Here is a 27,852-nt window from a genome sequence, read left to right as displayed (position 1 = left end):
TTAAGGGACTGGATGCCTTTCTTGAAAAGTATAATATTACAGGGTATATACACTAGTTTCCTTCATATTGCGTTGATCCAGGGAGCTAGTCTGATTGCCGTATGTGGAGTCGGGAAGGAATTTTTTTCCCCATTGTGAAGCTTATTGTTTGCCACATGGTTTTTTTTTGCCTTCCTCTGGATCAACATGTTAGGGCAAGTTAGGACAGGATATGGGTTGAACTAGATGGACTTAAAGTCTTCCTTCAACCTTAATAACTATGTTACACCTGTAAATAAATTCCCCAAGGGGTATAATTTCCAAAATGGGGTCACTTAAGGGGGGGGGAATTCATCTCTTCTAGCAATAGGGGCTCTGTATAGAGTCTGCAAACTGCTGTTGGAACATCTAAGCTCCAGGAGGCAAATAGCGCTCCATCCCTCCCGAGTCTCAAAGTATGGCTAAGCAGTACTGTACAGTCACATATGGGGTATTGTCACATTCAGAAGAAATTGTGGGACAAATTATGGTGCCATTTTTACTCACTTCTTGTTTGGAAATGTAAAATCTAGGGCTGAAACAAAATTTGGGTTGTGTCTTAGAAAATATTAAAAATTCTTGAGGTCTCTCATATCCCCCTCCCTTTTTTATTTTCTTTACAATTTGTCATAAGGAGACAGGAGGTAGCACTCAAACATGTCTTTATGTAAAATGGCAGTGCACAAAGAGCTATGAAGCAGCTTATTTAAAATGAAAGGATTCCTCTTTATGCCCAGGTGACTGAAAAGGATGTGTATTGTCCACAGAGACAAGACAGGAAAAGTCTTATTAGATTTTGAGTGGATTATAGAAGATCTCGCACCCTTTACAAATAGCCATGGTCACTGCAGTTACAATGAGAGGGCAGACAGTATGTCTCCGGTAGAAAATAGAGAATACTAAAATTTCTATACATAAGATATTAATTAGACGTACATGGCACCGGGATAACTAGGCAAAAATACACATATTTTCTCTTAATTATAACGCCTGCCAAAAGGCCCCAAATCAATAGGGGCCAAATAACCACCAGCAGCTAGGCCATTATTGCTCTCTAAGCGTAGATAAAATCTCAATACAAAAGATGACATTAGTCTCAAACTTCTGCAATTGCACAATGAGGAGTTATTGCATAAGTTGGGATTTTCTAAAATCACGAATAGCTGAGACCACCCCACAACCGAGTTCTTGTGAGGTCATCACAGGGGGTGTGTGGGTGGGACTCTGTGTCTGATAAAAGATCAATCCCAATTATCATCAGTGTTCGTGCAGAGAGTTACATACTGTGTAAGCAGGGATCCCATTTACTGACAGTCAAATCGCAATACTCTCCTTCGGCTAAACTGAATCATCTCTGTGATCGGTGTGGTAAGTTCTCCTGAAAATCCCTTTTAATTTTCTGCAACTGTTTCTGCAGCATGGATTTGTCCCCCTTGCAAAATCTTTTGTATATTTTTCATAAACAATGTTTCTCTTTGGATTAAATGAAAAAAATAATAGTTCTCTTCCTTCTGTTCTTTAAACTATGCCTCAAAGTGATAAGCTACCGTAATATGGTGTCCAATTGACTGAGACAAATTTGTGGTGGCAGCGAGTAATTTGGGATTGTCGGAGAGTTGGCAAAATTCAATGCAAAATTTGTGACCAAAATAACATTTTTTTTTTTCTTTCACGGCTCAACGTTATAAACTTCTGTGAAGCACCTGGGAGTTCAAGATGCTCACCACATATCTAAATGCATTCCTTGAGGAGTCCAAAATTGGGTCCATGTTCCACTGTTTAGGCACATCAGGTGCTCTCCAAATGGGCATGACGTCCACTAATGATTCCAGGAAATTTTACATTCAAAAAGTTAAATGACGCTCCTTCCCTTCTGAGCCCTGCCGTGTGCCCAAACAGTAGTTTCCTCCCTCATATGGGGGCAACGGCGTACTCAGGAGAAATTGCACTATAAATTGTATGCTGCAAATGTCTCCTGTTAGCAAAATGCAAGATTTGGGGCTAAAATAACATTTTTGTGAGGAAAGTGATTTAATTTTAAGGGCTCAACGTTATAAACTTCTGTGAAGCACCCGAGGTTTCAATGTGCTCACCACACATCTAGCTCAGTTCCCCGAGGGGTCTAGTTTCCAAAATGGTGTCACCTGTGGGGGATTTTCACTGTTTAGGCACAGCAGAGGCTCTCCAAACGTGATATGGCATCCTCCAATTGTTCCAGCAAATTTTGCATTCAAAATGTCAAATGGCGCTCCTTCCCTTCCAAGCTCTGCTGTATGTCCAAACAGTGGTTTCCTCCTCATAAGGGGTATTGGCATGCTCTGGAAAAATTACGCAACAAATGTTGCGGTCCATTTTTTCTTGTTACCCTTGTTAAAATAAAAACATCTGTACCTGAAGTAAATTTTTTGTGAAAAAAAAGTTTAATATTCTTTTTTTTTTTCCACAGTCTAGAAAATTCCTGTGAAGCACCTGAAGGGTTAATAAACTTCTTGAATGCGGTTTTGAGCACCTTGAGGGGTGCACATTTTAAAATGATGTTAATTTTGGGTATCTTCTATTATATAGACCCCTTAAAGTGACTTCAAATGTGAGGTGGTCCCTATAAAAAAAGGATTTTGTAAATTTTGTTGGAAAAATGAAAAATTGCTTGTCAACTTTTAACGCTTATAACTGTCAAAAAAGGAAAAAAAAATTGGTTCCAAAATTGTGCTGATGTAAAGTAGACATGTGGAAAATTCAAAGTTGGAAAATTGCGAAATTTCCATTTTTTTCACAAATAAACACAAGTCATACCAAAGAAATGTTACCATTAGCATGAAGTACACTATGTAATGAAAAAAATCTCAGAATCACTGGGATCCACTGAAGAATTTCAGAGTTTTTGCCTCATAAATTGACAGTGGTCAGAATTGTAGAAATTGGCCTGGTCATTAACCTGCAAAGCACCTTCGGGGGTAAAGGGGTTAAACCATGTTGCTAATAAAATAATGAGTTAATATACTTACCTCACTTCATGCGGATGCTGGATTTATGCATTTTGCTGCTATACTCACATACACACACACACCTAAATAAAATTTGGTACACACACACACACACACACACACACAACATACGTGAAAAAAGTTCTCATACAGTCAAGGAGGCATACGCCTTCCTTTCATCTGACAAGGATATTGAGGGAGAGGGTGCCACATTCCTTTATATTTAATCATCCTCCTCTTCCCCAAGTGATACTGAATCACTATGCAGACACCCCAGGACAGAAAATGATCCAGCGTCCACCCTGTATCCTCACTCAACCAAAAATTATGAGCCACAGATTTCTGATTTTGTGACGCAATCAGGAATCAAATTTGACACTACTGGCCTCAAAGAAATAGACTTTTTCAAAGTCATTTTCTCTGAGGATTTTGTAAACCTTATGATGGCTGAGAAAAATTTTGTATGCCCAACAGTTTTTGGACTCAAACCAGTCAGTCATCGTTTTCTAATTGGACCAATGTAGACTCCGTAGAAAAAGATGACTTTTGAGGCATTGTCCTTCACATTGAGTTAGTGAAGAAGCCAAAACTTACAATGATAATGTACGGTGTCCTCACCCAATTTGACCCCAACTTTTACCGACTTTTCAAAGTTCGGTCGGTTACTGATGACTTCATCAAGTTCGCTGAGTGTACGTTCCCTAAAAGGGACATCTCTGTGGATAAGTCCCTAATATACTTCAAGGAGAGGTTCAAATTCCGGCAAGACCAACCCAGGAACAGGTAAGGAATTAAACTCTACAAGCTGCGAGAGAGGACTTCTGAGTACACATGCAGATTTAGGGTTTATAAGGGGAAAGACACCAGGATTCAAACCCCTGAATGTCATGTCCTGAGAGTGAGTGGGAAAATTGGGTGGGATTTGGTGTACCCACTGCTGGATCAAGGTTATCACCTCTAAGTAGATAACTTTTATACTAGCATCCTTCTCTTCAAATCTCTCACTGCCAGAGCTACCGCAGCATGCGGTGCTGTCTGCAAATATCAGAGGATTTGCTAGGCCTCTGTGAGGTCCCACAAACCACAAAGAAAGGAATGTCACAAAAGAGGTGTCAAGTGTGAAGGGGGATATGTAAGGATACCACTTATCAAAAGTGACACCTGCCCCAACACACCTGGCATGTGATCACAGCAGTTTGGAGGTATGTAGTAGTGACATCACTGAGGATGGCACATGTGATCACAGCAGGTAACGTGGTCTGTTTCCTTCTGTTATCCTTGTGAAAAGAAAAAACTTGGCGCTAAAGTAATTTTTTTTTTTTTTGTTTTACAAAAAGAGTAAAATAGTTCGTTTTTCCTTCCACATTGCAATAATTACTGTGAAGCACCTGAAAGGTTAATAAGCTTCTTCAATATGATTTTGAGGACTATGAGGGTTGGAGTTCTTAGAATGATGCCACTGTTGGGGATTTTCTATCATAGAGGCCTCCACATAGTCACTTGAAAGTCACTTCAAATGTGATGCGATACCTAAAAAAATTGTTTTGTAAAATTTGTTGGAAAAAAACAGAAATTGCTGATCCACTTTTAACGCTTCTAACTTCCTAACAAAAAAAATTACTGTATTTTTCGGATTATACAACGCCCTGATGAAGGAATGATTCTGAAACGCGCGTCAGGGAGGGCATTATAGGGACGTGGTGACCCTTAAAGGTATATGATCCATTTATGCAATCCTCTATATATATTTCTTTGCACTTTACAAAGGGAGTCACTGGTTGCTCCACATAAATATGCATGGTTAAAATTTGCACATGCACACTGCACCTTATATGGCAGTGATCGTTTTGAGTCACATATATAGTTTTATGATATATAATATAGAGGTGTGTTTGTGCATATACACATTATATAATTTTTAATAGTTACTATTGCCCTCATTTTTTCCCTTATTACTTTTTTGAGTATGGTATAACCACACTGATTTTTTTTGCACATTTCACACTGCACTCTGCACTTTTTATGGTAGCAATTCATTTAGTCGTTGTGCTATAATTATTTTTATGCACTTGCACTTTTTTCATTGTATATTATATAAAGTTTGTTGGAAAAATATTCACTTTATAATATAATATATGAGGCATGCATATGAATTATATGTAATTGGGTCCAATTTTATCTTACAATTTTGTAAAATCGTCCTGTACGTGCACTTTTGTTTTAATTGTTTTTTATGTAACCACTGGTACAATAAAAAGATTATTAATTAAGTACACCTTGTCTGGTTTTCTATGGTCAATAGGTTTAATGGTTGGTTGGTTGGCTTTTTTAATTGACGCTCTGGATTATAAGATGCACCCCAAATTTTGAGGAGAAAAGTAGGAGAAAAACTTTTTTTTTTTTAATAAAATGATGGAGCTTCTTATAATCCATGCACCTTATTGCTTACCGGGGGTGGTGGCTGAGGTGAAGCGGCGTCAAAGAGTCGCTGCTGGAGGCAAGAGTGGAGCGTTGGAGCAGGCTGGGATAAGGGGGTGTTCAGATGTGCAGCGCGCTGCTGCGGGTGTCCGGTGCTGCTGCTGCGGGGGCTCTGCTGACATTTTGTGAAAGGCAAGAGCCCTCGTAGTTCCATGGTTTCCTATGCGGTGAACTCCGGGAAAATGCCTGCCGGGGTCGGCGCATGCGAAGATGGAGATCTCAGAACCAATATCTCGGGAGATGACATCTCAGTACTGAGAACTCATCTCCCGAGATCTTGGTGCCAAGATCTCCATCTGCGCATGCGCCCCCCCCCGGCAGCCATTTTCCCGGAGTCCACCGCATAGGAAACCATGGAACTGTGTGAGCTCTGGCCTTTCACAAAATGTCAGCAGAGCACCCCCGCAGCAGCAGCACTGGACACCGGAACACCCCCTCATCCCAGCCTGCAGCAATGCTCCACTCTTTCCTCCTCCAACCGCGACCCTGGCACCCTGCTCCACCGTGGCCGGTAAGGTATATCCGCAATATAAGACGCACCCCCACTTTCCCCCCAAATTTGGGGGAAAAAGTGCATCTTATAATCCGAAAAATACGGTATGTTTAAAAAATTCTGCTGATGTAAAGTAGACAGTGGAAACGTTATTTACTAAATATTTTGTGTGACATACCTTAAGGCTATGTGCACACGTAGTTTTTTTGGTGTGCAGATTTTGGAGAGAAAACCGCAGGTAAATCTGCAGGACAAAAGTCCTGCGGTTTTACACCTCATAATGGATAAGGTGTAAAACTGCAGCATTTCTGCACCAAACAATTGACATGCTGCGGATTGTAAACTGCAGCAAAACCGCGCGGAAAAATCCGCAGCGTGTGCACAGCGTTTTTTAATTTCCATAGGAAATAAAGGTCCTGTACAACGAAGCAGAATCTGCTGCGGACCCGCAGCTGCAGAAACGCTGTGGAACTGCAGCAGAATCCGCACTGTGTGCACATACCCTAAGGGTATGTGCACACGTAGTTTTTAGTCTCTGCGGATTTTGTAGAGAAAACCGCAGGAAATCCGCAGGACAAAGTGCTGCGGTTTTTCTGCGGTTTATCTGCGGATTATCTGCGTTTTTTCTGCGGTTTTGCCCTGCGGTTTTACACCTCATAATGGATGAGGTGTAAAACCGCAGCGTTTCTGCACCAAATAATTGACATGCTGCGGATTGTAAACCGCAGCAAAACCGCGCGGAAAAAAACGCAGCATGTGCACAGCTTTTTTTTATTTCCATAGGAAATAAAGGTACTGTACAACGCAGCAAAATCTGCTGCGTTTCTGCAGAGCCAAAAACGCTGCGGAAACGCAGCAGAATCCGCAGCGTGTGCACATACCCTTACTCTGGTTTAATTGCATAAGAATTAACAGATTGAAAATTGTGAAATATTCAAAATTTTCGCCAAATTTCCAATATTTTCACAAATAAACTCAAGTCATATAACACAAATGTTACCATCATGAAGCACAATATGTCATGAGTAAACAATCTCAGAACAACAACTGTTGAAGCATTCCCATTACCTCAAAGTGACAGTGGTCGGATTTAAAAAATGAGGCTTGGTCATTGAGGGGTTAACTCATGTCGACCCAAACATCATAACATGGTACATATTCAGACACAAAAGCAAGTGGCCATTGGTAGTACAAGATTGTGGACAAGTATAAATTTCACCCACTAGAAGGGAGAGAGAACCCAAGGAAAGTCTTGCCCACAGGCCACCCTGAAGCACAAACAGTCTGTCTCTCTCTCTCTCTCTCTCTGACTCTACTATAAGGAACATGTTTGTGCTTCGGGGCGGCCTTTGGGCAAGACTTTCCTTGGGTTCTCTGGCTAAGAGCAGGAAGATAAGACCCCTGCCCTGGAACATGGGTATATCATTAACTGAAAAATTCTAACAGGATTACACAAGAACCACAACACGGATTTCTTCACCCCAGGTTTCATTTTAATCAGTTTGACACTGCCAACATGACAATTCCTGTAGTTTACTGAGCAAAATCCTGCAGACAGGTTTGCTTTAAAGGCCCTTTTACATTTAGCGATGCACCAGCGATCCAACCAGCGATCCGACCCGGTCAGGATCGCTGGTGCATCGCTAAATGATCGCTAGTGAGCTTTCATACAGAAAGATCTCACAGCGATGCAGCAGCGACGCAGCGCACGATACTTACCATTCACACACAGCGATCCTGACGTCCTCCCGCCCGCCTCCACGCGTCGCTGGACGTCACAGCAGGAAGTCTCAGCAGGAAGCGCCCGACGAGAAATGGAGCCGAACATTCTCGCGCGATCAGCGATGGAGCCGGTCGGAGGTAAGTATCACACATAGCGATATCGCTAGCAATATCGCTATAACGTCACAAAACCGGTGACGTTTTAGCGATATTGCTTAGTGTAAAACCCCCTTAAGACTACTTCATATTGTTTAATTGCAAAGTTGACAAATTAATTGCTGCACTGTTCTTTTAAAAACTTGTTACATGCATTTAAAAATGTGTTGTGACAGTCTTGTGACATTTAAATTAAAGCTTGTATAATTCTAAATAAAAAGATGCCTCTCCCATCTCTATCTTAATTCTAGCACGAGATACAGTGACAACCAAAAGGTTAACAATGTTTTAAACTTTTGACTTTCAGGCTCCAAATCTCACCATCCACTACTACTGCTTGGATGGTGAGATATGGAGCTTGAAAGTAAAAAGTTCAAAACACTGTTACCCTTTTGCTCGTCACTGTATGGTAATAAATGGAAACTCATACAAGCCCAAAATTCAGGCTTTTAAAAACATTAGAAATGTATAAAAAATTAACTAAGGAAGATAAAAATTCAAAAGTTATCATTTATAATTCACTAAAGTAACCCTTAGAAAAAAAAAAAAAAAAAAAAAAGAAAATTAATATCCATTTCACATAAAAAAAAAAAAAAAAAAAAAAATCTTACTTGGACCACTTGAAATGGAATGACCTCCAGCCATTCTCTACCCCCCTTCCCCTGCAATCACGTTGCAGGGAACCTGATGGCACTGATGTCGAGGCCAGATCGCGGTGCTGCCGTTAGCAATTCACAGTGGCATTTAAAGGGAATCTGTCACCCCTTTTTTCGACTATCAGCTGCCTGGTAGCGACATCAGGGGCTTATCTATAGCATTCTGTAATGCTGTAGATAAGCCCCCGATGTAACCTGAAAGATAAGGAAAAAAAAGTTAGATTATACTCACTCGGTGGGGGGGGGGGGGGGGGCGGTCCGGTCCCGCGCCTGCCATCTTCATACAATGCTGTCCTCTTCTTTCCTTCCTGACGTGGCTCCTGCGCAGGCACACTGCTCTGCCCTGTAGAGGGCAGAGCAGCATACTGCAGTGCGCAGGCGCCGGACCTCTCCCGGTGCCTGCGCACTGCAGGACTCTGCTCTGCCCTCAACAGGGCAGAGCAGTGTGCCTGCGCAGGAGCCACGTCAGGAAGGAAAGAAGAGGACATCGTATGAAGATGGGAGGTGCTGGACCGGATGGCGACGCCCATCGGACCGGACGCCGGGGTGGCATAATCTAACTCTTTTCTTATCTTTCAGGTTACATCGGGGGCTTATCTACAGCATTACAGAATGCTGTAGATAAGCCCCTGATGTCGGTGCCGGCAGATGATAGTCGAAAAAGGGGTGACAGATTCCCTTTAAGTGGTTAATAGCAGTATGTAATATAGTCGGCATCTACCCTCTGTGGAACAGGGTCTGCTTGTGAGCGCTCTCCAAAATCGCTGACACGCTCCACGATGTATCCATCATTGTAAGCTTGCGAGCAGGGCCCTCATTCCTTTTGGTATGCGTTTTGATCTGTATTTACTGGTATGCTGTAATGTCTAATGTTTGTCCAAGTCCATTCTATAATGTAAAGTGCTGCAGAATATGTTGGCGCTATAGAAATAAAATTATCATCATTGAGCGTTAAGGGATTATCTGTTAAAATTTAATTTAAAAAAAAGTAGGTTTGATACCTCTGTAGTCATCCTTACACGAATCATGTTGCCAGATTATTTTTAAGCACACAAGGAATGCCATAAAAATAAATTCCGACAGCAGAACTGTGTTTTTCCTTCACCATTGCACCTAACCTGTCCCCCCCATATTCGTCTGTACTTCATATGCTAATTAACGGGTAGATTTCAAATCTACAAATTGTCCAGCAAAAAAACAAACCCTTACATAGCTTTGCAGATGGAAAAAGAAAATTGTGGTTCTTGGAAATACGGGAGGAAAAAAAATTAAATAAAAGTACAAACATAAAAAATGGTCAGGAAAGGAAGACGTAATATTTCCTGCAAAAGCAAACGTGTACATTGTCGAAAGGGAATGTACATTTTTCATTTTTTTCCCATTAAGTCTGATCCTGCCAAAGTCCATTGATCTCAGTGTGTAAATAAACACGCTTTTGGCACACAGAATAGACCATTTGTCCATCGATATATGTGCTGTGGGTGGAAAGGAGTTTAGTAGCTCAGAAAGAAGTGTAAAAAACAAGAACTCAATAGGTGAGGCTGGAGACAGTACCTACCGTCCTAAACTCTTCTTCAAATTTATATGCACCGCCACCTGTTGCGCACAGAACGGTATGTAGTGTTGAAAAATTCTTATCCCTTGCCATCTGAATAAATATTGGCAGGTCTTGTGTGGGAAAACGAATGAAATGCAGGATCCCGTTCCTACCAAAGAGAGGTAGGTTTCTCAGCTCCAAGTGGACATCTCGAATGCCGGTAGAACCATAGGCGACATTGGATGTCAGATATTTACAGATGCTCTTTAAGCTCTCGACCTCTTCTTGTTCCTCCTCTGCGGTAATGTCAATGGGCTCAAAATAAGCCAGCTTCACTAAGGTTCCACCGATGTCCATCCCAAACCAAGGGAATGCTAAGAGAAAAAATAAAATCAAGTACATTTATTATTTCTAAACTTTTTGTGGATTATTAGGAAATAAGGCACAAATATCTAAATTCTTAGTACATCTTAGATTACATTCACGGGCAGTATTCTGGTCAGTATATTGCATCAGTATTCGTAAACCAAAGGGAAGGTGAAAATCGTTTCATCATAGTTTATTTCATCTTTGGCTTACCTCTACTGTTGCAAAACATTAAAAGCACGCCGGCGTGAAGTGACCTTTGTCATCCAAGTTCTGTCTTTTGCCCAGACCTGCTGGCACAGGACACTTTCTGATGGCTATTGAGTATATATTATTTGGCTTACTCTTACAATTTGTACTTCAAGGGGTTTTTCCACAAAATAAAAGTACATTTTAATTAATAGATCTTAAATTAAAAAGGAGTTTCAGAACTGGATGTATTAAAAATAAAATGTTCCTGTGCTGAGATAATCTTAAAACTGTGCCACTGCTGTGTACTGTGTAATGGCCGAGTCTGACCGTACAGGGACCTAGTCCGCTCATACTACAGCTCCTGGCAAGTGGGCAAGAGAGACAGGACAGCACGGGATCACATTTATAAGATTATCTCAGCACAGGAACGTATTAAATTGCGAAACATTATTATTTCAATATCTATGCTTGTAGGACAATTTTACCACTGAGTGGGATTCCTACACTGGAAAGAATTTCATTTCTTACACACCACTTGAATGTGATGAAATAGAGGAGTACATAGTGCTATGCAAATAAGCTCTCCTGAAAACCGAGGAGTCTATGACACTGACAAATACTTTCCTTTCACATACAAGAAATAATTTGCATTCAGAGCAAGAGACAAAAAGAAAAAAAAAAAAAAAAAACAGCCCAAAAGGCATTTTAGGAGAGTTTGCAATTGTAACAATGCACTTAATACGGTATGTACAGACTATTACCAAAGGACAAGAGGTTTTCTAAAACCTCACAATGTAGCAGAAAGTATACAGTTGTGGCCAAAAGTATTGACACCCCTGCAATTCTGTCAGATAATGCTCAGTTTCTTCCTGAAAATGATTGCAAACACAAATTGTTTGGTATTATTATGTTCATTTAATTTGTCTTAAATGAAAAAACATAAAAAGAATTGTCCTAAAGCCAAATTGGATATAATTCCACACCAAACATAAAAAGGAGGGTGGACAAAAGTATTGGCACTGTTCGAAAAATCATGTGATGCTTCTCTAATTTGTGTAATTAACAGCACCTGTAACTAACCTGTGGCACCTAACAGGTGTTGGTGTGAAGGGTTAAAACTAAAATCAAAGCTGAAGTTTCGTTTTATCCATTCTCTGAAGGTTTCGTTTCTCCATTTTTGTTGCGGTAAGATAAATTTTTGTAATTGGGATGGGCTGTCATGAAACCAGACTGTTCCCATCAGGTGCAAGATAAGGGAGGCGGGGGGTGTAAAACTCTGAAGAATATGCCATTATATTGCTTTCTATGCTATTTGGATACGGACATATATGTAGTTTCCGGTTTTCTTGCAATATTATTGGCTTATAAAGTGAAATTATGCTATTGGTGGTTGAGAACTTTGCATAATTTAACAAAAGATTATAAAAGAAGTGACTAAAATAAAAGGGACTGGTGATCTGTCTCGATCCTCCCATGCAAAGACCCCCGTTTCCGTGTGGTCATTCCCAGTTGCTAGCAACACTCTGTGGATTAATTTGGAAATCACTGGCTCAACCGTGAAGGGTTAATTTAGCCCTCCCTCAATAGCTACCCCGACAGCGGCAATAACTAAATCACACTTGCAGCCAGTTGACATGTATTAAAGTTGACTCAACCTCTGTCCTGTGTCCTTGTGTGTACCACATTGAGCATGGAGAAAAGAAAGAAGACCAAAGCCAGGCTGGAGTTTGCCAAAACTTACCTGAAAAAGCCTAAAACGTTTTGGAAGAATGTTCTCTGGTCAGATGAGACAAAAGTAGAGCTTTATGGGCAAAGGCATCAACACAGTTTACAGGAGAAAAAAAAAAGGCATTCAAAGAAAAAAAACACGGTCCCTACAGTCAAACATGATGGAGGTTCCCTGATGTTTTGGGGTTGCTTTGCTGCCTCTGGCACTGGACAGCTTGACTCTGTGCATGGTATTATGAAGTCTGAAGACTACCAACAAATTTTGCAGCATAATGTAGGGCCCAGTGTGAGAAAGCTGGATCTCCCTCAGAGGTCATGGGTCTTCCAGCAGGACAATGACCCAAAACACACTTCAAAAAGCACTAGAAAATGGTTTGAGAGAAAGCACTGGAGACTTCTAAGGTGGCCAGCAATGAGTCCAGACCTGAATCCCATAGAACACCTGTGGAGAGATCTAAAAATGGCAGTTTGGAGAAGGCACCCTTCAAATATCAGGGACCTGGAGCAGTTTGCCAAAGAAGAATGGTCTAAAATTCCAGCACAGCATTGTAAGAAACTCATTGATGGTTACCGGAAGCGGTTGGTCGCAGTTATTTTGGCTAAAGGTTGTGCAACCAAGTATTAGGCTGAGGGTGCCAATACTTTTGTCTGGCCCATTTTTGGAGTTTTGTGTGAAATGATTAATTTTTTGCTTCATTCTCTTTTGTGTTTTTTCATTTAAGACAAATTAAATGAAGATAATCCCAAAGAATTTGTGTTTGCAATCATTTTCAGGAAGAAACTGAGTATTATCTGACAAAATTGCAGGGGTGTCAATACTTTTGGCCACAACTGTATAACAAAGCTTAACTATGTAGGGCAACCACCCCCACTATGTTCAGGAAAACCACCCCCCCCAAAATGGTATATGAACGTTTGCAAAACAACATCAAGATAGGGTACGCAGGCCGCATGCAGCGTCATGTGCCCATAGGCGGAGCTGACCGGAGGAGGCACGGCAGGGGGCGGAGCTTAGCGGCGAGCGACCACTGCGCCTCAAAACACTAGTGTGAAACTAGCCTTGCTGATTCTGAAAATGTTTTTTCGTGACATATTGTACTTCATGTTAGTGGCAAAATTTATTCAATATAACTTGCATTTATTTATGAAAAAATAGAAATTTGACAAAAATTTGGAAAATGTTATCAATTTTCAAACCTAATTTTTGTACCCTCAAATCAGAGTGTGGTGTCACACAAAATAGTTAATAAATAACATTTCCCACATGTCAGCTTTACATAAGCACAATTTTGGAAACAATTTTTTTTTTTTGTTAGGATGCTATAAGGGTTAAAAGTTGACCAGCGCAAAACCACATTTAAGAACTTTATTAACCCTTTAAATGATTCACAAGAACTAAAGCAATGTGGAAGGAAAAAATGAACATTTTACTTTTTTCACAAAAAGTTTACTTTGGAACCAACTTTTTTTTTTATTTTCTCAAGGGTATCAGGAGAAAGTGAACCACAAAATATGTTGTGCAATTTCTCCTGACTACGCCAATACCCCGTATGTAGGGGAAAGCCATTGTTTGGGCGCATGGCAGTGCGCAGAAGGGAGGAAGCACCGTTTGACTTTTTGAACGCAAAATTGGCTGGAATCAATGGCAGGGCCATGTTGCGTTTGGAGACTTCAACCCTAACCCCAATCCTAACCGTAATCTCAACCATAACCACAAACCTAACTTTAGCCCTAACCTTAACTTTAACCCAGTGGTCCTCAACTTTTATGATCTTGAGAGAAACATTCAGTTCAGTGAGAAGGCTGCGAGCCACATACAGCTTAGGGTGGGTTGCAAACCACCTCCAACTCCTGCCCTAGTCACAGTAATGCAACCAAAGCCCTCATTATGGGAATAATGAATATAACCAAAGATTTTCAACAGAAATCACCCTGAAGCAGTATATCAAGATTCAAGGGTTCCCACAATATCCCTGTTCAGCATCCTCCCATCACGATGTCACATCCAGCTTCAAGTACATCCTCTGATCAGTACTATCATCCAGTCTCCATACCAGTATATGTGCATCCAGGTCTGCTCTTCTGTGCAGGACTACGTACAAAATTCACCATTTTGAGATGTGATCTTCATTCCTGTTTGCTAGACCTGGAGCTAATGCACCAAGCTGGCAGACAGCTGCGAGCCACAATTGATGAGATCGTGAGCCACATGTGGCTCCCGAGTTACAGGTTGGAGGCCTCTGTATTAGCCAAACCCTAACTTTAGCCCAAACCGAATCCTAGCCCCAACCCGAATGGAAAAATGAAAATAAATAAATGTTTTATTTTATTATTTTTACCTAACTAAGGGGGTGATAAAGGGGTGTTTGATTTAATATTTTTTTATTTTCATCACTGTGATAGGGTTTATTACAGTGATCAAAATGATCCAATAGGAAAAATTCTCTACAGTTGCCGGGTGCCAGCCTGCTGATCTCGGCAGGCGCACTGCGCATGCCCCCGCCATTTTCTTCCTGAAGACTCCGTCAGCCAGGAGACATCATGGGGGAATGCAGGAGAGTCCAGAGACACCGGAGGTACCGTGAGAGAATCGGGGGACCCCAATTCTCTCTTCTCTGAAGTGCGATCACATCAGAGGAGAGAGAAATTAAATGGGAAATCAAATTTTTTTTTTGTGGTCGCCGATATTCCGTTAATAACAGCGATCGCAACACTGGGGTCGGTAAAAACCCACCCGAATCATGTTTTCTGGGGTCTCACCTACCCCCGATAGCTGAGACCCCGGAGAAATTCCGACGCTGGGAGGCACTATGCACTTATAGTAATTATAAGTGCCATTAAAAAGCGGTGCTGAGTCATAAGTACCCTTAAGCTGCCGCCGTTAAAAGTAGGAGGTCGTTTAGAGGTTAAATAGTTTATATATAATATCCCTCATTTTTTGTGAGTATAGTTGTTTGGCTCTCAGGCAAAATTTCAGGATGAATATAAAATACACTCTAACCTTTTCAGGTAAACGTAATGCGGCTTTCTCTAAACTTTTGAATGCATTCACCCAACTATTCAAAGTTTAATTACTTTTCGTCAAACTTAGGCTATGTGCACACGTATGCAGAAATTTCTGCATAAAAACCGGACTCCCTTCCCAGAAAACGTGCGTTTTTTTCCGTGTGTTTATGGCGCAAAAAACGCGCGTTTATGCGGTTTTTTCCGCGCGTTTCCAGACCCATAGAAAATAGCTAGAAATGCGGAATTTTCTGCGAAATTAATGAGTATGCTGCGCTTTTTACCGCAAAGCGTTTTTTTCATGGTAAAAAACGCATCAATATGCACAAAAAGTGCAAAATGCATAGAAATGAATGGGAAGCTTATTTTAAGCGTTTTTTGAGCGGATTTTTTGGCAAAAACGCGAAAAAAACGCTATGTGTGAACACAGCCTTACTGTTCTCTAATAAGGAGCTTAATGATAAAATTCACAACAGATGTTTGATCCATGAATCGACCAATACATTTCAAGGATCAATTAGAAGTGTTTTTTAAACAGTCCTTCTCATCATACTGCTCACATTTTTACATCATGAAACCAAAATGACACCTAACAATTGATGAACAGCACCTTGCCATTGCGAGGATTCAAGCAGAGTGTTCTCAAACTGAAGTGGTCACTGAGATTAAAGTATCGCAGAGTGTTAGCCGCAGGTTGCAACAGAGACATTGGAAGAGTTACAAAAAGGCAGAGAAGTCGACATCCTCTAACCACATCGCACATGTGAACAATGCCTTTCGGAACCAGATGATGGATGCCACACAACTCCAGGCACATTTAAGGGAGGTGAAAGGCACCCAGATGTCACGTCAGACCATTCAAAACTGTTTATATCAGCGTGGTCTGTGTGCTAGATGACCTGCAAGTGTACCTGACCACACCACCAGGCACAGTCGAGGGACAGGGGACATCAATGCTGGACAAGGGACCAGTAGATCTCAGTGCTGTTAACTGATAAAAGTTGATTCACGATGAGCAGAAATGATGGTGCCAATGATGCTGTAGATGTCAGAGAACGTGCTATGCATCTGCCATTGTTGTCATCAGACGAGCCTTTCGTGGTGGTGATGTTACAGTGTGGGCAGGCGCGCCTAATAAATACAGAATTGCCCTACACTTTGTGAATTGTACAGTGACAATCCCTTACTCCTTGAGTAACATTATTAATACAGTTATTCTGCCTCTGCAAGAAGAACACTGGCCTAATTTCATCTTCATGGATGACACTACTACATACCTCCTCCTGCTGTGATCACATGTATCATCCATAATGATGTCACTGATCACATGATGTATCATCCATAATGATGTCACTACTACATACCTCCACCTGCTGCGATCACATGATGTATCATCCATAATGATGTCACTACTGCATACCTCCTCCTGCTGTGATCACATGATGTGTCATCCATAATGATGTCACTGCTACATACCTCCTCCTGCTGTGATCACATGATGTGTCATCCATAATGATGTCACTGCTACATACCTCCTCCTGCTGTGATCACATGTATCATCCATAATGATGTCACTGATCACATGATGTGTCATCCATAATGATGTCACTACTGCATACCTCCTCCTGCTGTGATCACATGTATCATCCATAATGATGTCACTGATCACATGATGTGTCATCCATAATGATGTCACTACTGCATACCTCCTCCTGCTGTGATCACATGTATCATCCATAATGATGTCACTGATCACATGATGTATCATCCATAATGATGTCACTACTACATACCTCCTCCTGCTGTGATCACATGTATCATCCATAATGATGTCACTGCTACAGTCATATGTTAAAGTTTGGGCACCCCTATTAATGTTAACCCTTTTTCTTTATAACAATTTTGGTTTTTCCAACAGCTATTTCAGTTTCATATATCTAATAACTGATGGACTCAGCTATATTTCTGGATTCAAATGAGGTTTATTGTACTAACAGAAAATGTGCAATCTGCATTTAAACAAAATTTGACCAGTGCAAAAGTATGGGCACCCTTATCATTTTCTTGATTTGAACACTCCTAACTACTTTTTACTGACTTCCTGAAGCACTAAATTGGTTTTGTAACCTCATTGAGCTTTGAACTTCATAGCCAGGTGTATCAAATCATGAGAAAAGGTATTTAAGGTGGCCACTTGCAAGTAGTTCTCCTATTTGATTCTCCTATGAAGAGTGGCATCATGGGCTCCTCAAAACAACTCTCAAATGATCTGAAAACAAAGATTATTCAACATAGCTTTTCAGGGGAAGAATACAAAAAGTTGTCTCAGAGTTTTAACCTGTCAGTTTCCACTATGAGGAACATAGTAAGGAAATGGAAGAACACAGGTACAGTTCTTGTTAAGCCCAGAAGTGGCAGGCCAAGAAAAATATTGGAAAGGCAGAGAAGAAGAATGGTGAGAACAGTCAAAGACAATCCACGGACCACCTCCAAAGACCTGCAGCATCATCTTGCTGCAGATGGTGTCACTGTGCATTTGTCAACAATACAGCGCACTTTGCACAAGGAGAAGCTGTATGGGAGAGTGATGCGAAAGAAGCCGTTTCTGCAAGCACGCCACAAACACAGTCGCCTGAGGTATGCAAAAGCACATTTGGACAAGCCAGTTACATTTTGGAAGAAGGTCCTGTGGACTGATGAAACAAAGATTGAGTTGTTTGGTCATACAAAAAGGCGTTATGCATGGAGGCTAAAAAACACAGCATTCCAAGAAAAACACTTGCTACCCACAGTAAAATTTGGTGGAGGTTCCATCATGCTTTGGGGCTGTGTGGCCAATGCCGGCACTGGGAATCTTGTTAAAGTTGAGGGTCGCATGGATTCAACTCAGTATCAGCAGATTCTTGACAATAATGTGCAAGAATCAGTGACTAAGTTGAAGTTACGCAGGGGATGGATATTTCAGCAAGACAATGATCCAAAACACCGCTCCAAATCTACTCAGGCATTCATGCAGAGGAACAATTACAATGTTCTGGAATGGCCATCCCAGTCCCCAGACCTGAATATCATTGAACATCTGTGGGATGATTTGAAGCGGGCTGTCCATGCTCGGCGACCATCAAACTTAACTGAACTGGAATTGTTTTGTAAACAGGAATGGTCACAAATACCTTCATCCAGGAACTCATTAATAGCTACAGGAAGCGACTAGAAGCTGTTATTTTTGCAAAAGGAGGATCTACGAAATATTAATGTCACTTCTATGTTGAGGTGCCCATACTTTTGCACCGGTCAAATTTTGTTTAAATGCAGATTGCACATTTTCCGTTAGTACAATAAACCTCATTTGAATCCAGAAATATAACTGAGTCCATCAGTTATTAGATATATGAAACTGAAAAAGCTGTTGCAAAAACCAAAATTGTTATAAAGAAAAAAGGTTAACATTAATAGGGGTGCCCAAACTTTAACATATGACTGTACATACCTCCACCTGCTGTAATCACGATGCTTCATCCATAATGTCACTACTACATACCTCCACCTGCTGCGATCACATGATGTATCATCCATAATGATGTCACTACTGCATACCTCCTCCTGCTGTGATCACATGTATCATCCATAATGATGTCACTACTACATACCTCCACCTGCTGCGATCACATGATGTATCATCCATAATGATGTCACTACTACATACCTCCTCCTGCTGTGATCACATGTGTCATCCATAATGATGTCACTGCTACATACCTCCTCCTGCTGTGATCACATGTATCATCCATAATGATGTCACTGCTACATACTTCCAACTGCTGTGATCACATGTATCATCCATAATGATGTCACTGCTACATACCTCCACCTGCTGTGATCACATGTATCATCCATAATGATGTCACTGCTACATACCTCCACCTGCTGCGATCACATGATGTGTCATGCATAATGATGTCACTGCTACATACCTCCTCCTGCTGTGATCACATGATGTGTCATGCATAATGATGTCACTGCTACATACCTCCTCCTGCTGTGATCACATGATGTATCATCCATAATGATGTCACTACTACATACCTCCTCCTGCTGTGATCACATGATGTGTCATCCATAATGATGTCACTACTACATACCTCCTCCTGCTGTGATCACATGTGTCATCCATAATGATGTCACTGCTACATACCTCCTCCTGCTGTGATCACATGTATCATCCATAATGATGTCACTACTACATACCTCCACCTGCTGCGATCACATGATGTATCATCCATAATGATGTCACTACTACATACCTCCTCCTGCTGTGATCACATGTGTCATCCATAATGATGTCACTGCTACATACCTCCTCCTGCTGTGATCACATGTATCATCCATAATGATGTCACTGCTACATACTTCCACCTGCTGTGATCACATGTATCATCCATAATGATGTCACTGCTACATACCTCCACCTGCTGTGATCACATGATGTGTCATCCATAATGATGTCACTGCTACATACCTCCTCCTGCTGTGATCACATGATGTGTCATCCATAATGATGTCACTGCTACATACCTCCTCCTGCTGTGATCACATGATGCATCATCCATAATGATGTCACTACTACATACCTCCTCCTGCTGTGATCACATGATGTGTCATCCATAATGATGTCACTGCTACATACCTCCTCCTGCTGTGATCACCTGTATCATCCATAATGATGTCACTGCTACATACCTCCTCCTGCTGTGATCACATGATGTATCATCCATAATGATGTCACTACTACATACCTCCTCCTGCTGTGATCACATGATGTGTCATCCATAATGATGTCACTGCTACATACCTCCTCCTGCTGTGATCACCTGTATCATCCATAATGATGTCACTGATCACATGATGTGTCATCCATAATGATGTCACTGCTACATACCTCCTCCTGCTGTGATCACATGTATCATCCATAATGATGTCACTGATCACATGATGTATCATCCATAATGATGTCACTGCTACATACCTCCACCTGCTGTGATCACATGATGTGTCATCCATAATGATGTCACTGCTACATACCTCCTCCTGCTGTGATCACATGTATCATCCATAATGATGTCACTGATCACATGATGTATCATCCATAATGATGTCACTGCTACATACCTCCACCTGCTGTGATCACATGATGTGTCATCCATAATGATGTCACTGCTACATACCTCCTCCTGCTGTGATCACATGATGTATCATCCATAATGATGTCACTGCTACATACCTCCTCCTGCTGTGATCACATGATGTGTCATCCATAATGATGTCACTGCTACATACCTCCTCCTGCTGTGATCACATGTATCATCCATAATGATGTCACTGATCACATGATGTATCATCCATAATGATGTCACTGATCACATGATGTGTCATCCATAATGATGTCACTGCTACATACCTCCTCCTGCTGTGATCACATGATGTGTCATCCATAATGATGTCACTGCTACATACCTCCTCCTGCTGTGATCACATGTATCATCCATAATGATGTCACTGATCACATGATGTATCATCCATAATGATGTCACTGCTACATACCTCCTCCTGCTGTGATCACATGATGTGTCATCCATAATGATGTCACTGCTACATACCTCCTCCTGCTGTGATCACATGTATCATCCATAATGATGTCACTGATCACATGATGTATCATCCATAATGATGTCACTGCTACATACCTCCACCTGCTGCGATCACATGATGTGTCATCCATAATGTCACTGCTACATACCTCCACCTGCTGCGATCACATGATGTGTCATCCATAATGTCACTGCTACATACCTCCACCTGCTGTGATCACATGATGTGTCATCCATAATGATGTCACTGCTACATACCTCCTCCTGCTGTGATCACATGTATCATCCATAATGATGTCACTGATCACATGATGTGTCATCAATAATGATGTCACTGCTACATACCTCCACCTGCTGCGATCACATGATGTGTCATCCATAATGATGTCACTACATAACTCCTCCTGCTGTGATGACATGAAGAATCTTCCATAGTGATGTCACTACTGCGATCAGATGATTAGTCATCCATAGTGATGTCACTGCTACATACCTCCACCTGCTGCGATCACAGGATGCATCGTCCATAGTGATGTCACCACTGTGTACAATCAGTTGCTGCAGTCTCATTCATAGTGATGTCACTGTGTCCCGCCACCTGCTGTGATCACATGATGCCATCCAGTGACGTCACTCCTGTGTACAGTTACATGACCCAGGTACATCACTACACTGTACAACCAATTCGTGGCCATATTTATGGGTGTCTCATCACGTGGCGAGCTCCTGGTTAAGAATAAAGTATGTTCTGTTTCAGCTGCAGGCGCGCACCCGGGAAGGCGCACCCTCCTCCCTCACACACTTACATGGCTTCTTGGCATCCTTGATCTTCATAGCTACCAGCAGCGCCCTCTCCTCCCTGTGGAGACAAGGCACAATTACCTTCCGCTCCGCCTGGCACACACTGACGGACACTCATTCATACAGCCGCCTGTCAGTGAAACGACACAAGCCCCGCCCTCTCACCCGAGCTATGAACAGTCACAACATCCTGTCAGGGAAGCCCCGCCCCGGCTGACGTCACCGCATGCTGGTCGGGAATTGTAGTGTCTAGAAGCGAGGTTACACCTGAGCGAATGCTGCGAACTACAAATCTCTATGTGCAGTCAGCGCCGCACTTTCTCTCGTACCTGTACGTGTGTCTTGTGACGGGAGCGGCGTAGGCGGGTGTATGGTGGCTAATGGCGTCTTCTGCTGGCGAGGTGTAGGGAGCGGCAGTCCGCGCGGCACGAGGAACTTCGTGCAGTCATCCCCGCGCAGCTGATGGGGAGAGAAGCTCACGCCAGCCGCGCGCTAGCCAATGGGCTGAGGCCGAGGGGCGGCGACCAATGAGAAGCCGAGCTACTGTGGACTGATGGCTGCAGACGGGCAGCGCCGCCGTCTATTGTGTGAGCCGAGGAGGAGGGCGATGCGGCAATGGCGGCTGCTGAGGGGAGACCTGTATGACAGCGGGGACATTGCGCTGTGTAATCCTCTGTCACATACTCGCTGGAGGTTTCCTCACTTCCTCCAGCGATTATTAAAATGGCGTCTGCTGCCTAACGACATGAGCTCTGCTGGCCGCTGTCTGTAGAGTTAATGCCCACTATAAAGAACATGGCGGACGGTACAAGCTAGTGCTGCCCCAGGGGTCTACGTCGGACTAGCTGTCTTGTGTGTTCTGTCACATTGTCAAGTCTCATGGTCGCTGCAGCCAGTCAGCATTCCTGCAAAGTAGCTGTCCCCTCTGACAGAGTAATGGAGGCTGTGGGAAGTGCCCGTTCCAGCCAGGATGGGCTTTATTGGGGGGTGTGGGAAGTGCCCGTTCCAGCCAGGATGGGCTTTATTGGGGGGTGTGGGAAGTGCCCGTTCCAGCCAGGATGGGCTTTATTGGGGGGTGTGGGAAGTGCCCGTTCCAGCCAGGATGGGCTTTATTGGGGGGTGTGGGAAGTGCCCGTTCCAGCCAGGATGGGCTTTATTGGGGGGTGTGGGAAGTGCCCGTTCCAGCCAGGATGGGCTTTATTGGGGGTGTGGGGAGTGCCTGTTCCAGCCAGGATGGGCTTTATTGGAGGGTGTGGGACGTGCCCGTTCCAGCCAGGATGGGCTTTATTGGGGGGTGTGGGGAGTGCCTGTTCCAGCCAGGATGGGCTTTATTGGAGGGTGTGGGACGTGCCCGTTCCAGCCAGGATGGGCTTTATTGGGGGGTGTGGGAAGTGCCCGTTCCAGCCAGGATGGGCTTTATTGGGGGTGTGGGAAGTGCCCGTTCCAGCCAGGATGGGCTTTATTGGAGGGTGTGGGACGTGCCCGTTCCAGCCAGGATGGGCTTTATTGGAGGGTGTGGGACGTGCCCGTTCCAGCCAGGATGGGCTTTATTGGAGGGTGTGGGACGTGCCCGTTCCAGCCAGGATGGGCTTTATTGGAGGGTGTGGGACGTGCCCGTTCCAGCCAGGATGGGCTTTATTGGAGGGTGTGGGACGTGCCCGTTCCCAGGGCTGTCACTAGGAATTTCGGGGCCCCATAATGGCAAAATTTTCAGGGCCCCCTTTAGACTCCGCCCAGGCTCCATCCAGCCCCGCCTCCACCCCTCGAACTGTCCACAGTCCCACCGCTCTCTCGGAAAAACCCCACTTCTCACCTATCATACATTAACAGTTCCCATCACCAGGTCACACATATAGCCAGCAGCTTTTGCTTTGGCCAAAAGATTGTTTTAAGCCGCCACCATAACAGGGTAGACACTTTTGGCCAGGCCCTACTCTACTGTAATCTAGTAAATATTTGTTAAAATATGCAATACAATTTAGGTATATTTTTATTTATGTTTCAATTTTTTTAAATGACCAATAATATCACATACAAGGAACAAATACCACCGCACCATGTCCAGACCACAACTTACCACCACATACAAGGAACAAATACCGCTACACCATGTCCAGACCACATATTACCACCACATAGTGACCTATAATAAGACATACAAGGAACAAATACCGCCATACCATGACCAGACCACATATTACTACCATAGTGACCGAATAATATGACATACAAGGAACAAATACCACTGCACCATGAACAGACCGCAAATTACCACCACAAAGTGACCAAATAATAGAATATACAAGGGACAAATACCACTGCACCACGCCCAGACCACCAACACATGGAGACTGAATACTACAATACTGACATTAATAAAAAAAACAATACTATGACCATAAGAGACATTATACACACAAGATCTGTACTTAGTATGCAGTGTCTGTGTACAGGTAAGGCTGGTTTCACATTAGCGCTTTTTAAGCGCACGCACGGCCGGGGGTAGCTCCGCCCCCGAGCCGGCTCTCTGCCCGGCGTGCCCGCCCCTTGCTTGTAGCGCCGCCTCCTAGCGCACAGCGGTGCCTGCGATTGGCGCACCCTATCTTTAGCATAGGCTGCGCAGATCGTGCGCAGTCCGTGCGCTAGTTGCGCTTTGACCTGCGCTGCGCACTTTTGACGGTGCGCCGTGCGCGCCAAAATCAGAAAAGTTTGATTTTGGCGCGCACGGCGCACCGTCAAAAGTGCGCAGCGCAGGTCAAAGCACAACTAGTGCACGGCCTGCGCACGATCTGCGCACCCTATGCTAAAGATAGGGTGCGCCGATCGCAGGCGCCGCTGTGCGCTAGGAGGCGGCGCTACAAGCAAGGGGCGGGCACGCCGGGCAGAGAGCCGGCTCGGGGGCGGAGCTACCCCCGGCCGTGTGTGCGCTTAAAAAGCGCTAATGTGAAACCAGCCTAATATAGTGATCAATGACATTATACACAGGAGCTCTGTATATAATGTACAGGTAACACAGTGATCACCGGTGACATTATACACAGGACCTCTGTATATAGTGTTAGTGTACAGGTAACACACTAACTCACCAGTGATGTCTCTAGGTGAAGTCCTTCATCTTTGGTTTTCATCTTTCATCCAGCACAGATCGCCATCACATCTTCCAGCCAGGACTTGTCTCTGCAGGAAATAACACAGTTATCTAGAGCTCCGCTTGCAGAACACATTACTTATTTTTTCCCAACTTCTACATTACACCACATGAAGAAAAAAAGGCAACATAGTATCACTCTACACAGTAACAGGACCGCCCCCCCATTTACAACAGTATCCTCAAGAAAATAAATACATCACTGCAGTAATAATATCCCTTAATTAGCCCCTATGGTAATAATATCCCCCATCCTGACCCCCGTGTGTCTCATTCCTGGCTTCAGCCATATGTTCTCCCATCCCACCCTCATCAGTATCCATTCTGCCCCATATGATCTCCCCTCCTGACCAATCTGTCTAAATCGTATCCATCCTGCCCCATGACCCTGCCCCATATGTCTCCAATCATGTCCGGTGTCTCACATTCTGCCCCCTCCTGTGTCTCACTGTCACATTCTGCCCCCTCCTGTGTCTCACTGTCACATTCTGCCCCCTCCTGTGTCTCACTGTCACATTCTGCCCCCTCCTGTGTCTCACTGTCACATTCTGCCCCCATGTCCAGCATTCTGCCCCAGTGTCTTGCATTCTACCCCCAGCGTCCAGCATTCTTCCCGCAGCGTCCAGGATTCTGCCCCAGCTCATAGCCTGCCCCCATGTCCAGCATTCTGCCCCAGCTTCAAGCATTCTGCCCCAGCTTCGAGCATTCTGCCCCATGTCCAGAATTCTGCCCCAGCATCCAGCATTCTTCTGCCCCATGTCCAGCATTCTGCCCCATGTCCATTCTGGCCCCAGTGTCCAGCATTCTGCCCCAGCTTCAAGCATTCTGCCCCAGCTTCGAGCATTCTGCCCCATGTCCAGAATTCTGCCCCAGCATCCAGCATTCTTCTGCCCCATGTCCAGCATTCTGCCCCCAGCGTCCAGCATTCTGCCCCATGTCCATTCTGGCCCCAGTGTCCAGCATTCTGCCCCAGCATCCAGCATTCTGCCCCCAGCATTCTGCCCCCAGCGTCCAGCATTCTGCCCCCAGAATCCAGTATTCTGTCCCCAGCATTCTGCCCCCCAGCGTCCAGCATTCTGCCCCGGGCCCCCTGGATAGCCACTCTCAAAAAAAAAAATTCTTCTTACCTTGTTATCTGGCTGTGCTCCAGCGGCGAGGCTCCCTCCCTCTCCCAGTTCCACGTGGCACACTGACTGAATGAGGAAGTGGAGGAGCAGAGCAGTGTGTGACGTCAGGTGAGGGCGGAGCTGTGGCTGGACCATTGTGCAGGGGGGGATTTCGGCGCTGGCTGGACCATGGTGCGGGGGGGGCCTGCCCGGGGGAGCCCGGCAGGCGCTGAGTCTGAATTTAAAATAAAGCTGCAGAAGCCTGAATAAAATGTAGGGGGGCACCAGCGCGGATCGGGTTGCCAACGTGGTCGGGCCCCATACACATGTAAGGCCTGTCATGCCCTGATGGCGGCCCTGCCCGTTCCGGCCAGGATGGGCTTTATTGGAGGGTGTGGGACGTGCCCGTTCCAGCCAGGATGGGCTTTATTGGAGGGTGTGGGACATGCCCGTTCCAGCCAGGATGGGCTTTATTGGAGGGTGTGGGACGTGCCCGTTCCAGCCAGAATGGGCTTTATTGGAGGGTGTGGGACGTGCCCGTTCCAGCCAGGATGGGCTTTATTGGAGGGTGTGGGACGTGCCCGTTCCAGCCAGGATGGGCTTTATTGGAGGGTGTGGGACGTGCCCGTTCCAGCCAGGATGGGGTTTATTGGAGGGTGTGGGATGTGCCCGTTCCAGCCAGGATGGGCTTTATTGAAGGTGTGGGGAGTGCCCGTTCCAGCCAGGATGGGCTTTATTGGAGGGCTGTGGAGTCGGTAAGCCAAACCTGCGACTCCGACTCCTCAATTTCCCTTACCACGACTCCGACTCCCACATATATTGCTTATATTCAAGTGAAAAATGTATTGTAGTACAATGTGAACATCAGACACTTAATCATTTTTATGATACAATAATCAAGATATTTAGATAGAACATAATATATATTTATTGGAATACAACTTTAGAACACAAAAAACAATACAATGTAAATATCTAATACACTATGAATATCGATTACATATATAACAGTGTGTAATAAATGATGTAAGTGGCAAAAAACAGTTTTCAACAAAAACATACTAAATAACATTTGTGCAGTCTATGAATTTGTCCTAAGAAATAGAATTGCCTCCATCAGATCCTCCTTCATAGGTGACCTCAAATCTGACCTAATAATTTTAAGGCCAGAGAACAACCTCTCTACACTAACTTTGGTTGGAGGCAAAGCCGTAACCACATGGGAACATCTCTAATAATTTCCAGGCATAAAGGAATTGCCTCTTGCACAGTCAGTTTTGATGAACGGTTGAATTTTTCTATTTCTTTGAGAGCAAGTGAAACATCTTGCTGAAATATGGTTAATCTGCTTGCTGTAGGAGACGGAGTGAAGTCTTTTTCCTTGCGGCAATGCTTTGCCTGCTCCATGTCATCCAAATACTTGTCAAAGTCAAACTCCTCATCTGATGAGGATGAAGATATGGCAGCAGTAGCACTGTCAGGACCAAAGTCCTCTTGCACCTGGCAGTCCTCCTGTAGGCCACTCATCCTAACTGCTACCTCAGTCAGAGCTTATTTTCCTTTAGTAAGATGTTGATCATCAAGCAGCATATAATGACTTGGGTCCACATAAACAGCTGCCAGAAAAATTTTATTTTCCTATAGCTGTGTCTCTCTCCGTTTCATTGAAGCAGAAATGCCATCTGCGATTAAACCACCTCTTTGGGACAAGCAAAATAGCAAGTTCTTCCACTCCCTTATGAAAATGCCAGGAGTTAAATCCTCAGCTTGTAATTTTTTAGCCACGGTAAAAGCAATTCCTTCAATTCAGCCACCT

General features: G+C 43.7%; 1 protein-coding gene across 4 annotated transcripts in view; it reads right to left on the bottom strand.

The window, feature by feature from the left end:
• The window catches only part of PANK3 (pantothenate kinase 3), a 104,663-nt gene extending 82,215 nt beyond the window's left edge, over nt 1-22,448 (bottom strand). Inside the window, exons 1-4 of one of the 4 annotated variants that reach the window (XM_073573734.1) lie at nt 22,112-22,423; nt 21,948-22,031; nt 21,788-21,840; nt 10,066-10,418 (exon numbers count right to left, since the gene is read on the bottom strand). In XM_073573734.1, the coding sequence (XP_073429835.1) occupies nt 10,066-10,418; nt 21,788-21,815 (381 nt within the window). In that variant the 5' untranslated portion in view covers nt 21,816-21,840; nt 21,948-22,031; nt 22,112-22,423. Of the gene's footprint in view, nt 1-10,065; nt 10,419-21,787; nt 21,841-21,947; nt 22,032-22,111 lie in introns of all 4 variants that reach the window. The other 3 variants (XM_073573736.1, XM_073573733.1, XM_073573735.1) reach the window with 3 other exon arrangements.
• Nucleotides 22,449-27,852: the final 5,404 nt, after the last annotated feature.

This window comes from Dendrobates tinctorius, unplaced genomic scaffold, assembly GCF_039654945.1.
Source record: "Dendrobates tinctorius isolate UK_male_01 unplaced genomic scaffold, ASM3965494v1 ptg000036l, whole genome shotgun sequence".
In the NCBI taxonomy this organism is placed as follows: Eukaryota; Metazoa; Chordata; class Amphibia; order Anura; family Dendrobatidae; genus Dendrobates; species Dendrobates tinctorius.
This window is presented reverse-complemented; position numbering and strand designations above follow the sequence as displayed.